Source organism: Xenopus laevis, chromosome 1L (assembly GCF_017654675.1).
Source record: "Xenopus laevis strain J_2021 chromosome 1L, Xenopus_laevis_v10.1, whole genome shotgun sequence".
Lineage (NCBI taxonomy): Eukaryota > Metazoa > Chordata > Amphibia > Anura > Pipidae > Xenopus > Xenopus laevis.
Genome location: NC_054371.1, coordinates 122144073 through 122161674, shown reverse-complemented (window position 1 = coordinate 122161674; position 17602 = coordinate 122144073). Strand labels below are relative to the sequence as shown.

The window sequence follows — 17602 nt, the reverse complement described above, 5'->3', positions numbered from 1 at the left end:
CGGCTTCCAAACCAAAATTTGATAAAGAGGCCCACATAACACAGAAACCCCAAATATACCCATCACAGTTACCAGTTTCTTCAAAAAGTATGAATAAATTCCATTTTCTATCCTGAAATCCAGCTGTTTAACAGTTCTTCTCTTTTTGCATGATTTGAAATCCTGTCGGGGGGGGGGGGTTAAACACTGATGTTACAAATAGTAACAACTACTCCACAGCTTACAGTCAGCATGCAGGAACTACATAACCCACAATGCATTGCACTGTGATGTTCTGTTCCTTATTGAAATCATGTGTTCAGGGAATTGTGGGGTTTGTAGGATGCAGGCTAACGACAACTGACTGTTGATACAAAGTAACAGTAGTCAGCCAGCTCAGCAAAGTAGTCAGACAGATCATGAGAAGAGCTGGGGGCTAGGCTTAGCAAACTGTCAGAAACCATTTAAATCATGAAAAATCTGCATATTTTTTAATACATGTATATTGCAAAGTTGCTTGAAATTATGTTTACTCTTCAAAAAGCTTAAGTTATGTTTTTGTGGAGTTCCCCTTTAATGATTATCTACTTAACCTAAAAATGAATCCGGTATATGACCGCAAGAACAAAAGATAAATAGCAGAGAATAAATAAAAACTTGAGAGAAATAGTCATAGTCAATAGAGTCTCTAGAGAAATGACAATAGGAACAGGCATAACAATCCCGCCTCAAAACAAATCTGCTTTCTCACCATGGCAAAACATTAAAAGTTTAATAAGACAAATTATTTAAAAAAAAACAAAACATTGTGCATGGGAAATGAGCCCCTCCTACAAAGAGTGTTAACCCTTTTTGTTTTTCTATGCATAATAACTTTCCTACCCTGATGCTAAGAATCATAATCCAGTCTCTTATTGGGATGCGCCGAATCACAAATTCAGTTCAGGATTCGGATGACTCCTAGGCTTTTTGGCAGGATTTGGCCAATGCAAGTGCCTAGCCAAACCCTTTAAACCATGTGACATACACAAACGGAAGCTTTTTTTGCATGCACATTTTTTTGATCCCTGAATGCATATGCAAAATAGGATTCGGTTTGTGATTTCAGTTTGGTTTTTCAAATCCCTCATGGAAGATTCAGCAAAAAGCGGTTCCAGTGCATCCCTAATGCCTTAAGTCCTGAGAACATGCAAAGCCCTCCAATTTTAATTAATTTCAATATACAGACAAAAGAAAAATATTGATATATAAAGAACAACCTTGGCCTTTCACTCATTCACAGATATCAAGGACACTGAGGGGTCATTTTAACAATGTTCAACTTTTTTTTTTATAGAATGCTATTGACTGTAACCATTTTTGATAAAACATATCTTCGGATTTAACCTGTTCTGCCCAGAGTACATGAACACATTCTGTTGCATTAACACATGTATTTGCCCTGACAGTCAAAAAAGTGTTCTTTAAATGTGATAAGCTTTAGTATACTCCAGTTTGATATTAGTGCTAGCCTTAAATCTCGCCATTTACAACACTGTTTTGTGCATCCAAAAGGGCACTTGCAGTAAATGTATTATTATGTTATTTTAAAATGCCAACCCATCTACAATTCTTTTCATTTCTATTAGTTTCCATAGTGTGAGTAAAACAGCCAATATAGTCTACTAAGTTATAGGACAGTCAGGGGTCAAAATCCCCTGGAGTGCTACATCTTGCCTATGAAACTCCAACTAAAGGTGGCCATACACGGGCCGATAAAAGCTGCCGACAGACCGAGTCGGCAGCTTATTGGCCCTTGTATAGGGGCCCCCGACGGGCTTCCCCGATCGAGATCTGGCCGAAAGTCGGCCAGATCTCGATCGGATGGGGTTAAAAATCCCGTCGGATCGCGGCCGCATCTGTTCGTTGATGCGGTCCCGCGATCCGACCGCCCGTTTGCGAACGTGAAGGATCCGATCGTTGGGCCCTAGGGCCCACGATCGGATCAGCCCGATATTGCCCACCTCAAGGTGGGCATATCGGAGGGAGATCCGCTCGTTTGGCGACATCGCCAAACGAGCGGATCTATCCGTGTATGGCCACCTTAACTTGTTGAGACAAAATGTTTTCATGGGAAACAAAGCTATATTATTGAGCTGAGTTAGGATAAGTGTTATATGATTACAGATAGTATTAATGTGTTATTGGCAAGATAAGGTCATGCAATATAAGTTATTTCACGGAAATATGTCGTAAATGATTGGTAAAAGAACCCTGGGTGACCATGGGCATTGAGCTCAGGTAATCCCAAACTTTTTCAGACCGCTGTGATCTGCCCCCTTAAGTTCAGTAGCCATTCTGCTTTAAAAGAATGCAGACTGTTAGAATGCATTGGTGTGTACCCTTTCCAATGCCCAACACTTACCAAGCCTGATGAACAGTTAAACCTTTAAACCTATGAAACAATGGGGGGGGGGAACAAAAGACGAAAAGCACTTGGCACTAAGGTGGGAAGTGGATATTAGAATCACCCCTCTTCCTTAGCACCTCCGGCCTTATCGAACTCTATTCACCCTATAATCTAATCTATTTTATCCAAACTGATTCCTTAGGGCAGAGACACACGCTCAGATTCAGGGAGATAAGTCGCCCGTCGACAAATCTCCTCTTTTTCTGGGCGACTAATCTCCCCGAACTGCCTCCCCGCCAGCTAGAAACAGACCGTCACAAAACTGCTGCTATGTTAAATTGCCTGTGTGGTTTGCCTGATCGTCAACAGAAATAGTGGAAGAATAGAGTCATGGCGAAAACAAGAAAAAAAAAAGTGATCTTACCTCTAAAGACAGGAACATTTTATCCCTTTCCTGCAATTGATTTTTTAAGGCTTGTATTTCTGGGCCAGTTCCCTGATTCTGTTTTGGATCTAAAGTGCGTATAACCTAAAATATATAAAAATAACAGAATTTATTAGAATAGAAGATAAAATCTGAATCATGTTAATAAACCCCAGACACTTGCCTGAATAACACAACCTGTCACACACTTAGCTAATGAGTAGTTTCTCCCACTTACACTTTTTGCTTTTTCTAGATATTTTTTGTAACGCTCTTCCATTTGTTTCATATCCTCTTCTTTTTTCCGCAAGGCATCTTGTAATTCTTCAATTTTTATTGCTGCAATTTAGAACAGTGACATTATGGTGGATAAAGCTTTAAGATAAGAAAAATGCCTTACAATTTAAATTTTAGATCCGGAAATAAGTGTATAAATCCTTCATGTGGAGATCAGAGACATCTTTATATACAAAGAACTACAAAAAGCTGATATGGTTTCTAGTTTCAACATTATACAGAGACAAATACAATTTTTTTTTTGAGAAACAACTAAATCCTAAACAAAGCTTTTACAAAGTCCAATACAAATTAACCAAGTGATGCCACCCTAGTACATCCTGGTCACTATAGGTATACACAAGGGCATACACAGACTGCACAGAATTTACTATTGTTCTTGGCAAACCACTGAATTCTTTCCTGCGCTGAAGTCGAAGTGCAATTTGCTTTATCTTTAATATGATGGCCCAAATGTTCACTGGAAACATATTACAATTTAATGTATGAATTGTTTGGGATTAACTGCTCTTATCCATCATAGAAGCCGTGCCAAAAATACACACACATATTTACACGAACAACAGCTATATCGAAGATTATAGTTCCAGAGGCAAGGTTTGGTGCACATATCTTTAAATTCTACTACAGTCTTTCCAAATAAAAAGAATAATGAAATTAAAATATAGAAACTGGGGTAAACCTACAGCTATTATTGTAACGAGGCTCCAAATCTTCAATAATAGCACGCTTTTTCTGTAGTTCATTGTTTGCTTCATGTAGCTTTTCTCTGTGTGGGGAAGAGAAACAAAGCGGAGGTTCACTTCTGAAACTACATATGTATCACATAAAAATGTTAATGTAATGTATATATATATATATATATATATATATATATATATATATATATATATATATATATATATATATATATATATATATATATATATATATATATATATATATATATATATATATATATATATATATATATATATATATATATATATAAAAAAAAAAAAAGCGAGGTGCACACCGGGAACGTTTTTTTAGATGGTTAAAAAAGTTAAATTTTATTTAATTAATGCATTTAAAAGGTATATATATATATATATACACACACACACATACACATATATATTTATATATATATATATATATATATATATATATACATACACACACTTTAAATTTTTTTATTCATGGTGAAACATCACAATCCAACGTTTTGGCCCCACATGGGGCAGAGAAAGTTCACAAGTGGGACCAAAACTTTGACAAATAATGGCTTTCCTTTTTTCACCACATTATGAAGTCCAGGAGTGCTGTAAAGATATACATAGCAATAGGAATAAAAAAAAAAAGAAAAAGAGAAAGCCAGGTAATTTTTCTGTATAATACGGTTTAAAAAGGTGTACAAAGTTAATAGAAATGGTTATATATTTTAGGACTAATCTTTAAAAAAAATAAAGTACTTACAAGTGTTCTTCAAGCTTCTTTTTCAAAAGCAGTGACTAAGTAAAAGAAAAACATTATGATTAGTGGCTCAACCCAAAATGCACCTCTCAAATTCCTACAGTAAAAAATAACAGTCAGATTAGAAATCGGACATACACTTCTCCACGCAAATACAAATGGTGTCCTTTTTTTTTTTTTTTTTTTTTTTTTTTAAAGGAACCCTACTTTTTATTGGACAACCATTATCTACAGTATGTACAGGTCAAAGGGTCAATTTTAAGCAAAATAATTCCAATTTTTAAAAAATATGTCCTTTGTAATGATAAGTCAGTATCCTTTACTTCAGGGATCCCCAACCTTTTGAACCCGTGAGCAACATTCAGAAGTAAAAGGAGTTGGGGAGCAACACTAGCATGAAAAATGTTCCTGGGGTGCCAAATAAGGGCTGTGATTGGCCATTTAGTAGCCCTTATGTAGACTGTCAACCTACATTGAGGCTCTGTTTGGCAGTACACCTGGTTTTATACAACCAAAACTTGCCTCCAAGCTTGGAATTCAAAAATAAGCTCCTGCTTTGAGGCCACTGGAGCAACATCCAAGGGGTTGGAGAGCAACATGTTGCTCACGAGCTACTGGTTGGGGATCACTGCTTTACTTGATGGTAACTAAGCTGTATGGATCCAAATTGGTGACAAAACAACCATATTGGGTTTATTTAATGTTTAAATTAAACGTTAGCAATGGATATGGTGAACCAAATTACGGCAAAACCATTTTGGATAATAGGTCCCTTGTTCCTGTATAGCTTACTAGCAGCAAGACACAATAACATTTAAGATATAATTTTTTTTAAAACATACTCACAATAGCCTTATAGGACAAGCAAATGGATGCATTAATAAAAAAGAGCAAATAAATAAATGTCAAAGTAGGAAAAGACATATCAGAAATACAAAGAAAGAATGATGGCAAATTTCAGTCCCAACTTCAAAGCTTTTTTATTTAAAAATGTTTCCAAGTATTATTTGCCTTTTTCCATCTACCACGTTTCAGAACTGGCTGACCATCTCACCTGACCCGAGTACCCTGTGCAGTTCCAATTAACTGGAGGTGCTTCTGAGTGTTTTGACCAGTGGAAAAAAAAATCTCAAAAATTACCCGGTCTGACATTGCCCATTGCCTTTCAGTATAATGTACAGTGAGTGGACAAGATAAACTTAATGCTAACGAATGTATCTTAAACCATTAAAGCTGAAGGAACAACCAAACAGACAACCAGGGTCTTGCTGTGCTTCCTGAAACCTGGCGCTCTCACTTACTTGCCCTAACCTTAGAATTAGTGAAGCACTCAGCCCAAAATGCTTTAGGCTTAGTGACTAGTTACTTTTCACTGCAAGTTAGCTATTAAAGGGGTGGTTCACCTTTAAACAAATGTTTAGTATGTTATAGAACAACCAATTCTAAGCAACTTTTCAATTGGTTTTCATTATTAATTTTTTATATAGGTTTATAGTTATTTGTCTTTTTCTTCTGATTCTTTGCAGCTTTCAAATGGGCGTCACTGTCCCCTTCTAAAAAACAAATGCTCTGTAAGGCTACAAATATATTGTTACTTTTTATTGTTGATCCTTCTATTCAGACCTCTCCTATTCATATTCCAGTCTCTTATTCAAATCGATGCATGGTCGCTAGGGTAATTTGGGCCCTAGTTACCAGATTGCTTAAAATGCAAATTGAAGAGCTGCTGAATAAAAAGCTAAATAACTCAAAAACCTTCAATAATAAAAAATTAAAAGAAATTGCAAATTATCTCAGAATATCACTCTCTACATCATACTAAAAGTTATCTCAAAGTTGAACAACCCCTTTAATATTGAATAGGCATTTTAATGTCAGATTTGAGGGGTTATTTATTAAGGTTTGAGTTGAGTTTTCCACTAAATAGTTTTTTTTTTGGTCAAAATTCACATTTTCAGGTTTAAAAATAAATAAATTAATAAATCTAATATTTTTCGAGATTTATTATACCCGAACCCTGGAAATAGCTTTAATCCGAAAATACACCATCTAAAACCTGTCGAGGTCATGTAGGAGTCAATGGCAGAGGTCCCTTGAACCATTTGAAGATGTTAATAGCCTCTATGAGGTTCACGTTTTTTTCGGAGGGTTTTGCCCCGAAAACTCGGATGATTTGAGCAATTCAATTTTTTATCGCAAAAAACTCGATTAATTCGAGACATTTTTTTTTATATATATATAGGTACATGAGGGCTGCCTCAGGCATGGGCACTCAGGTTCCTACATGGTAGATACGGCCCTGTACATAGGTCTGAACGGAAGACAGGCCATTTTAGGTATGTTTCACTGAAAAAATGACGCCTAAAGACTTGTATGGCAGCGTGCGTCCAAAAAAAAAAAGAAAATTATTTTGACGCCCATAGACTTTAATGGCCGTCTGCGAATTTTTCGCGAAACGAAACGGGTCAAATTCGCCCATCCTTAATGTTTACCACCAATGACAGCAGCACTTCCTCATCAATCATTTTAACAAATCATTAGGAATATTTTATAGTTAGGAAGTAGAAAGAGAAACAAATATTGTTCTTACATCTTCAGCTTTTGCTCCTTGCTCTTGCAAAGATTTCTGGAGCTCCTCCACCTGGGATTGCATTTCTATCAACCGTTGATTTACCAGTCTAGGGAAAAAAACAAAACAAATGCCCATCTATTAAAAGTTCTGTGCAATCCTAAACACCATGGCCCAAGTGGACACATTGCCTTTTCTGTACCTGTTTTCGGTCTCTAGCTCATTTTTCCGCATATTGGAATCATCAAGCAGGCTTTGTAAAAGGGATATTTTTTCATTGTCAGATCCTTCTTGATTAATTTTCAACATCTTGTTTTCATGTTGTAGCCGTATGAGCTTCTCTCTAAAGGAATTGCAAAAATAGGTAGAAAAGTATCCTTCAGTTACAGCAAATGTCTTAATTTAAATATAGCACCAAATCTAATCTAGAAGAGTCACATGTGTTGCAATTTGTGCTTTATAAACTAGATGGCTTCTGTTAAGTATTGTTTTATTATATTATGGGGTAGCAGTGTGGCACAATAATTAGCAATACTGATTCCACCAGGGCAAGAACTGAAAGAGTTTTTATGTTCTCCCCATGTTTCAGTGGTTTCATCCAGGTACTCTGGTATCTCTCCCCTCCCCCTATACTCCAAATACATATAGGCGAGTTTACTGGCTCCTGATGAAACGTACCATTGCGCATATGTAAATGTGACATAGTGATTTAAAGGATTAGGTCATGATTTTTACAGTGTAGTCTTTATTCCTAAATTACAAGGTTCACACTGCAAACAATTCACTCTACCATGTAATATTTCATTCCTGAATAAGTGTATTTTTTTAGTTGTAATATTGGTGTGTAGGCAGCCATCTCAGGTCATTTTACATACATATTAAATGCTGTTCTTATATCTACCAGGCAGCTGCTATCTGGTTACCTTCCCATTGTTCTGTTGTTAGGCTGCTGGGGGGGGTTAAGGGAGAGGGGTGATATCACTCAAATTTGCATCAGAAAAGAGTGACAAGTTTATCAGAGCACAAGTCACATGACTGAGGGCCCCTGGGAAACAGACAATATGTATATCCTCATGTCAAATTTCAAAATTAAAAAAATCAAGTTTGCCTTTTGAGAAATGGATTTCAGTGCTGGAGCAGAACCATTAACTGATGCGTTTTGAAATAAACATGTTTTTTTTTTTTTTCAAACATGTTTTTATTTATATATGAGACAGGTAAAAATTGTCTTCATTTTGCATTGAAATAAACATGTATACCCATGACAGTATCCCTTTAAACTGTAAGCTCCACTGGGGTAGCGACTTGTGTTAATGATGTAGAAGATCTGTAAAGGCCACAGAATATGCCATCGCAAGTAATTCTGATCACACAGTTCCTATTACACTTGACTGGTGAGTGGCCCACTTTACTTTTAAATAATGCATTTAAAATCATTTGAATAATCTTTGGTGCCCTTCTCACTGAAAATGCTTTGATAATATTTTAATAATGACAACACTTACTTAATTTCTGGTGTAACAATCTCCGCTGCTAAACTGTCTGTTGGCTCCTGATTACCTAATGGCATCAACCCTGGCAAATAAAAACAGATCTTTAAATATATAAACATTAACACCTTCTATAATGCTTCTATATTGTTCTAATCTTTTACAGGAAGCCACCACAGTGACCTATCAGACAGGGTGCCATTACTGGATGCATTACCAGTCTGAAAATAACCAAAGGAGTAATAGTTGCAGCTAGAATAACACCGTAAATTTGCTCATAGCCTGAACAGAAAAATCATATAGTCCCCTCTGCAGAGAACATTTAAGAAAAACGTCAGCAGTTAGGGTCCAATACATTTACCCTACAAAGAAACAGGCAGCTGCTGACCTATTATATTACAGAACTTTAACCTGGATTCTTATAAGATGAAAGATACAGCAATACAGTACAGGTATGGGACCTGTTATCCAGAACGCTCGGGACCTGGGGTTTACCGGATAACGGATCTTTCCGTAATTTGGGTCTTCATGCCTCAAGTCTACTAGAAATTCATTTGAACATTAAATAAACCCAATAGTCTGGTTTTGCTTCCAATAAGGATTAATTATATCTTAGTTGGGATCAAGTACAAACTCCTGTTTTATTATTACAAAGAAATAGGAAATCATTTTTAAAAATTTGGATTATTTGGATAAAATGGAGTCTATGGGAGAAAGCCATTCCGTAATTCGGCGCTTTCTGGATATCGGGTTTCCGGATAAGGGATCCTATACCTGTATAAAGTGTTTCTCACCTCCAACAGTTTAAAACTTTTCAAAGTTGAACATTTTTATTCTAAAGAAAAAGTTGTTTTACCTGCTGAGGTTAGTTGCCCCTCCTGAGCTTGAACACATCTCAGCTCCTCAATGGTTTCTTTTAGGGAGTCTCTTTCTGACCTTAATCTCTAATTAGGCACAGAGAAGATAGAAGTATAATATTAATCTCTTATTAATCTCTTAATCCAGTGTCGCAAACAGAAGGAAGGAATGTACGTTTTATTAGTACTAAGCAGGATCTTATGTGATCTGGTTACATATAAATAACCAGATTGCACCAATGAGATCTTTCTGCATATGAGAATAAGCAGTAAAGACTGTTCGCATTTCCAGTTGAGTCAATATCCCTGCATTTGCAAGAAAGTTATGTACTTTTGTAGTTCACAATTATCATCCTAAAAAGGGCACCTGGTCTGTTTGGTGTATATCAGCTGACCTGCCTAACCACTGGGCCTCCTAACCATCAAAGTAAATTAAATAAATTCAATTGGAACAGAATCACTACATGGGGGAACTTTGTCCCCTGACACTTTGGCATGGATGTCCACCAGTCACCACTCTGTATAATTTCAACATCAGGTCACAGGTGCCCCATCACCTAAACCAGGGCTGGGTGGCCTAGGTTGTTTGGGCATGATGATAGCTGTAGTTCAGAAACATCCTGAGAGCAACCAATTGGTTAACCTCTATTTATACATTATACACAAGAATGTTTACAAAACAAGTCACCTGCTATAGAATATCTTACTAAGTACCAAAAAAAAAACAACTTACATCTTTTTCTTTCTGTAAACTGTCGATTTTTTCTTTTAATCTTTTATATTCAAATTCCAGTTTGTCTGCTTTCTTTGACTCCTCAGAGAGTCTGTTTTGCAATTCAACTACCTGTTGGGACAATAAAACTCACTGTGTCATGAAGAATAAAAAGTGTCTGTTGTTAAGAGAATAGCAAAGGACACATGGTGGCATACTTGTCTCTTGTAAGTTTCGAGCTGACTGCGGGCAGCATTGGCTTTCCGAAGTTCTTCTTCAAGGCTCACTGTATTCTGCATGTACATAGTGTTCTTCTCTTCTAAAAGCTTCACTTGCCTTCGTAAATCTCCCAGATCTTCAAGTTTTTTCTTATATGACTCCACCTGGCCCTCTAACTTGGCTACTTTGTCAGATGAATGCCTATAGAAGGAACATTGAATTATTGAATATGGTCATCAAATTAAAAAGGCTTAATTGTGGTTGAAAATAATTTTTTAATCCTCACTGGGTTTAATAGATTAATAGAATAGATGAGCAGCCCATTCTAATTTCTCAGAAGATGATCTGACAAGATTGTACATCCTGAGAGATGTTTTTTTTTTTTTAATGCTCTCACACGGAACACCACTTGAGATGCTATGTATAGTTACAGTTAGAGCAATGTAGCAAAGAGAGGAGCGGATACAATTTAGCAAATTCAGCAGGATAAGATCACATAAAGCAAACAAAAAATTCAGGTGTTGAGTTTAACAAATATATGTACCATGACTTTTCTACAATCAAGTAACAAGACTGTGTCACATAACAGTTCATCAGAATCACAGAATCTGTGCAATAAGAGAAGTGTTTGGTTTTCAAAAATTTAACATATAATAAATAACTATTTACAGGTATGGTACCCGTTATCTAGAATGCTTGGGACCTGGGGTTTTCTGGATAAAGGATTGTTCCGTAATTTGGATATTCATACCTTAAGACATAATTTATACATTAAATAAACCCAACAGGCTGGTTTTGTCTCCAATAAGGTTTAATTATATCTTAGTTGGGATCAAGTACAAGCACTGTTTTATTATTACAGAGGAAAAGGAAATAGTTTTTCAAAATGTGTAGTATTTGGATAAAATGGAGTCTATGGGAGACGGCCTTTCCGTAATTCAGAGCTTTCTGGATAACAGATTGTCCGGTTAATGGATCCTATACCTGTATATGGCTATATACCACTAAGAGCTAACATTGAGCCTCATCTTATTCAAATCAATGGAGCAGGGGTAGTGTGCAGATCCACTTCTCTTAGTCTACAAAAATACGCAGGAATAGAGCAGCTGGAGCCTGCCCACAGCCTTACACCAATTAAAGACAAGTAGATATTACAGATGAGTCCAGATACACAAAAGACAGGCTATGGGTCTATTACAAGAAAAGTGACAGACCAGTATGGGGAAAAAAGCGATTGTAGGGGGGTGATGTAAATGAGTGGCTTGAGGCTATATTACAATGGTTTTATAGTATTAAGCTGTAAATAAAATGCTCAATCCAAATAACAAATAGTAAGAGAAAAGTGTGTGTGTGTGTGTCATACCTGAGAACATCCATTTCATCTTTGAGTGACTGGGCTTCATCTGCAAGAGTCGTTAAATCTTCATTTTGTTGCCGTAACTCTGTGATCTCCTTCTCCAGCTCTTCACAGCGAATTCTGTAATCATCTTTTGATGCCTCCAGCCTGTGAAACGAAAAAAAAAATGAAGCACATGATCAATTATGTAAGCAACTGTAACTTTGGAAACATGGCTTTGTATTTGTAGGAAGAAGAAGAAAAAAAGATCACATAACTTTGTTAAGCTTTGGGGCTGATTTACATAGTTATTAATAATATAAACTGCTAAATAACATTTGTTTTCCCAGAGATGACTGAAAATAATATGCACTGCTATAATTTTTAAAATTACAGAATTTATTATGATGTTTCTACAAGTATATTTCTGTCTAATAAGAAATATAACTTCAGCAGCAAAGGCAAAAACACCAAGATGTTTAAACTGCCTTATATTTCTGGCCTGTTTAGACAAGCAAGATAGTGCCTGAGAGAATACATGCTTCTGTGATAGAACTTTATGCCGTATCTGCTCAAAATTTGAAATTGGGCTGCGCAAATTAAAGTCAGAAAAACAGTGATAAAGTATCTTAAAATAGGTAGGGCACTATCTCCAGCATTATTAGTGATTGAAATACCAGGTAACGGAGAACAATAAAGGGAGCACTGTGCTGTGCTAATCTCGTGTTGTCTTTCAAACACCTTCCATATATATACACTGAGACAATAGGCAGTGCTACACACATCCAACTTTCTCTGAGAGTTTTCTCAAGTTTTATCAATTACCCCAAGGTGGCACAAGGCAAACACACCATAAACCAAACATCTAGGATGGGGGCCACAGGAAAGAGAAAAAAGTCAAGATTGCCTTGCAAGTGGGCTGTTCCTCTAACTTATAATATGTTATATAATGGCCTATTCTTATCAAAATTTCAATCGGTCTTTATTATATATAGTTTTAAAATGATGTGCCTTTTTTATTTGTCACTGACCCCAGCAATCAAAAAACTATTGTTCTGTGAGGCGCAATTTTACGGTTACTTTTTAATACTTAGCTTTCTATTCTGTCCTCCTATCTTCTAATCTTTCATTCAAACCTCTATATTGGTTCTAAGGTATATTGGACCCAGATAGCTGTTAAACAAAAAGCTAAATACAGGTTTAGGATCCATGATCTAGAAATCAGTTCTGGAAAGCTCAGAATTATGGGAAAGCCAGCTCAGATAAACACCATTCTAATCAATTCAACATTTTAAAAATAATCCATTTTCTCTGTAATAATAAAACAGTACCTTGTGCTTGAACCCAGTTAAGATATAATGAATCCTTATTATAGGCAAAATAATCCTACTGGGTTTATATAATGTTTGATTGATTTTTTAGTAGACAAAGTATGGTGATTCAAATTACAGAAAGACCTCTTATCTGGAAAACCCCAGGCCCTTAGCAATATGGGTAACAGGTCCCATATCTGTAATTTAAAAACCACAAATAATGATAACTAGATTGCCTCTGAATATCACTGTCTTCATCATACTAAAAGTTAATTTGAAGGTGAACTTTCTCTTTAACTTTGCAGGGATACAGCAGCTGGCCATTGAAAAAGGCATGAAAACCCTATGTTCCAATACAAAAATAGATTTTAACTTGGGTTTAGTTGCTGTTTGATGCTCCAGGGGCAAGTATGCATTCTGAAATAAAGGTGGTTTTAGAAATCACAAGTGTTTCCATGCTTTCTGACTAAACTACAGGTTCTAGATGTTTTGCAACAAGCCCAGGGACTGGGGAATGAGTATTCTATCAGATGTGTGTATGTATTTTTTTTTTCTGTATCTTAATTAAGAAGGTATAAGCAATTACCTGAATGTTTCCTCTTGCAATTGTTCTAGTTGAGTTTGTAGCTGTAGATGCCTTCGACCTGCTGGACTGTTCGGATCTTCCAGTGAATCGGACTGGTTCATTCGCTCCATAAGAATCTGGTTCTCAGCAAGCAAGCTGCTTTTTTCTTCTTGAAGTCCAGCAACCTGAAACAGTACAGAATATGCTGAACACTCCATTGTCATGTGAAATGCACACTGTATAAGTCTCAAAAACAAAAAGATACCCTCAAGTAATTCTTGTAACAAAGTACTGCATATTAAAGAGGCAGTAAAGCTAAAATACAATTTGGCTTCCATAACAGGACATATTGTAATAACTTTAAAGTGGTTTTCCATTATGCTGGGGAAGCATTTTATCCATTACAGCTCTCACTTCCTTTTCAGGCTTGTCATCAGTTTTCACAAAGCCTAGCAAAAACCCATGCTACATTTCTCTCTACCTCCATCCAGAATGCAGATAAAAGAAACGTGCTTAGATTTGCTTTTGCTCCTACGTACATGCTAAAGTACAGATATAGGATACGTTAACCGGAAACCCATTATCCAGAATCTGAATTAAGGGAAGGCCACCTCCCATTGGGGTAAATTCATCAAAGAGTGAAGTTCCGCCACTAGAGTGAAATTCCGCAGCTCACAATTCATTTCTATGGGATTTTGAAAGGCATATTTATCAATGGGTGAAAGTGAAAGTTCACCATTTGATAAATACGACTTTAATCCCATAGAAATGAATGGAAAGTGGCGGAATTTCACTCTAGTGGCGGAACTTCACTATTAACTTCACTCTTTGATAAATATACCCCATAGACTCAATTTTAATAACATAATTAATATTTAAATGCATAAGGTGCTGATAAAATCTTTTAAAACTGTAAGGCTCTAGAAGACCCTTGGGCAGAAACTTAGGAAGCATTGTGCATAATGTGGCACTGGGAAATACCTATAGCTTGACAGCACTGGTGTACTGCACCTCCTGGCTTCCAATGAGCAAGGGCCCTTGTAAAATATTATTGCAATCAAAAAAAAAAATGTAATTATAGGTGGCATGGCCTAAAACATCTTGATTTTCTAGTGGGGTATGTGGACTTGCCTGAGCATCACATTACTCAGAGTTGATTGGTTATTTGGGACTGTCTAATGATGTGCTGCGAACAATTAAGGTGTGTAACAAAAAATGGCCTAATCTGCTATTATTTTAAAAACCTCTCTTACCTATTAGCAAGTTGTATTTTGGCATTACTGCACTGAATACCACATGAAGACCAATAAGTAAAGTTAGTAATACAAAAGAGAACTGGGATTTCCACAGGTAGGTACAGGTTTGTCATTGTAAATGGAGCACCTTTGCATGAAATCGGTTATAACATGGTTAATACACTGCTTATAACTGCTTAGGTCAAGTATGCACAAAATACCTCAATACAATTATTTGTAGTTACTTTTTTTTTTTTTTTATCTGTCAAGCAGACCCTGGATTGCTCAAAAATTAAAAATAAAAAAAAATCTATACCAAGGGGCAGTCAAATTGTGAGATTAGAGCTTGGCGCAGAAAACCTCACCCACTTTTCATTTATCCCTATGGGATTTTTACAAGTGTATTTATCAAGTGTATTTTTTAGGCAGTAGGCAGGGTTGGAACCAGGTGGATGCAACTTTAATGCTCTCATACATTACTGGCTCTGAATAAAAATTTTCAGTATTGTTCAGCACTTTTTTACAAAACACCTGAGGACCAAATAGGTATATTATGATGGCCAGTTCTCTGCCAGGCAAGTCAGCCTTTTGGAAGTAACTGATAAAATACAAGATTCTCCTACAGGTAATATTATTTATTTTCTTATGTCTGTGATTTTGGACCAGGAATGCAACATTTACTTTTCTGAACTAGTGTTAGGAACCATTTAACGATATAGTCATGGAAGCCAGACACACAACATATTTGGTTATCGAAATCCTAAAAGCATTTCTATGCACATTTTTTCATGATAATATATGTAATATGAAGCAGAAATATAAACCTTGTGAAAGTGTCATCATAACTTTTAGCACCTGTATCTACAGATACAATGAGTAATGGGTAATACTTCCCATTATAACTATGTATGCAGTACTAAAAGGATACACAGTGCTGTACAATATTCTCCAGCACTCCAGCTGACAACTGGCATGGTGCGTAGTGATGTTAGATTTGTGGGTGCCTGCTTGCCCAGGGCATCCTTAAATACAATACTTGAGTATACGAGCCTTTTACACACAAATGTTTCAGACTTGGCAGGGCCCATTCTGCATGTGTGTGGGCCACCACAACTGAATTGCTGCTCCACAATCACTTTACCAGTTAAATAGCAAAGATGTAGCAGTGCAGCAATTTGACAGAAATAGACTTGTATCAATAAGCTTTTTACGATGATCCACTGGACTTACAATGTATGCTGCTGGAGATTACATCTGTATTCTTAATTATATAGGTCTGCCAATACCAGATGCAGCCTGAATTGCCAGTTTCAATAATAAGAGGTGTTCAGATACATTTCTCAATATAATATATGCATTGCAATATATAGTACATAGTATACTATGGTGGCTGTGCTATGCTGCTACAAATGCTCTTATCTCATACCAAAAGTATACCACAAGAGCAATTTACTCCCTTTTGTGTGCCAATTATTTAAACAGTAAATTTGTGCACCTTCTGTCCAGATGCTGAGCTCAAGACATTCAATGGTCTTAAGGTGGCCATAGCCGTTACAATTACAATCTTTCCTGGAAAAGATTCTTCGTTTCAATACACACGCGTAGAGCTGAATCTTCAGATATACAGGTAGAAACAATAAATTCTACCTTTATCCGATGATGTAGCACTAACAATGGGCGATGTTCAGGTGCCAGATCAAATTTTTCCGGCTAGCCAATTTAATTTTTAACGAGCCAACTGAAAGCCAAGTGTTCTGCCGATATTGGCTCATCTCCCACCATACACACATCGAATATTGTACGAAAATGTATTTTGTACGATATCAGTGTGTCTATGGCCACCTTCAGGCATTCTCTAGATCTCTGAACTTTTTTTTTTGTTGGTATCAGTTCAGTTGGCTCAAGCCCACTAATTCACAAATGAAGGCAGTGGACGTCTTCTGAATATAGCGTACTCTGTTTCTCACTGGGATCCGATACAAAGCCATTTGCTACAAAATATATAGCAAATATGTAAAAGAACATACGTCATTACTTTTCATATATATTTCACACATACATATTATGTATAAGAACATGCATTACTGGACACCAAAGTAATGAAATTACAAGATTAAAGTTTCTGGTAAATTTTGTGGATGAGTATCTCTCAGACAGACACCAGGTAATATTAAATATTGCATTAGTGATAAAATGTTGCATAGTGGCTGGTGGCCATTATTAGTTTTTTTATTTTCAGAAAACAAACAAAAGGAATGCAAAAAAAAGCAGCAATGTGTTAGTGGGTGCTGGTGACAACACAGCATTCACAATTTACCCTTTCTTCTAGCTCATTACATTCAAATCTCAGTTTATCTCGATCCTCTTGAATATAGTACGCCTTGATTTCCATACAAAGCAAAATAAAAAGGCAATTATGAAACAGAACAGAAAAAACAAATAAATGGCAAAAAAAGGGGGAAAAAAAAGCATCAGGGAAAATTTCAGTTGATTGAATACAGCATGGCAGTAATTGAACAACCTCATGGCAGGCCCAGTAAACTTCTCAGGAACAACATGTGTGTGCCATTGCAGACAAAAACATCCCATTGTATTTGTCATTCCACAGCTTTTAAAAAGTATAATGAAGTTTGAGTCTTTATTAAACTATGTAGCTGAAATGTCATTTTATCTACCCGATCCACAGTCTACCTCTGCCTTCAGCTCCACTGCCCTATAATATTACACAATATTACAAATTGTGGGATAAAGCATTGTAAACC

General features: G+C 36.3%; 1 protein-coding gene across 9 annotated transcripts in view; it reads right to left on the bottom strand.

The window, feature by feature from the left end:
* Positions 1-17602, bottom strand: part of hook3.L (hook microtubule-tethering protein 3 L homeolog) — a 57437-nt gene that overhangs the window by 11483 nt on the left and 28352 nt on the right. For 4 of the 9 annotated variants that reach the window (XR_005961295.1, XM_041563041.1, XM_041563057.1 and 1 more), the window contains exons 9-22: positions 17158-17220; positions 13627-13790; positions 11755-11895; positions 10391-10592; positions 10194-10304; positions 9460-9547; positions 8619-8688; positions 7316-7456; positions 7135-7222; positions 5391-5396; positions 4548-4582; positions 3776-3858; positions 3031-3131; positions 2793-2897 (exon numbers count right to left, since the gene is read on the bottom strand). Coding sequence is in view for 8 of the 9 variants with exons in the window: in XM_041563041.1 (XP_041418975.1) it covers positions 2793-2897; positions 3031-3131; positions 3776-3858; positions 4548-4582; positions 5391-5396; positions 7135-7222; positions 7316-7456; positions 8619-8688; positions 9460-9547; positions 10194-10304; positions 10391-10592; positions 11755-11895; positions 13627-13790; positions 17158-17220 (1398 nt within the window). In the remaining variant the exon portion in view is untranslated. The remainder of the gene's footprint in view (positions 1-2792; positions 2898-3030; positions 3132-3775; positions 3859-4547; positions 4583-5390; positions 5397-7134; positions 7223-7315; positions 7457-8618; positions 8689-9459; positions 9548-10193; positions 10305-10390; positions 10593-11754; positions 11896-13626; positions 13791-17157; positions 17221-17602) is intronic. The other 5 variants (XM_018256846.2, XM_041563081.1, XM_018256858.2 and 2 more) reach the window with 3 other exon arrangements.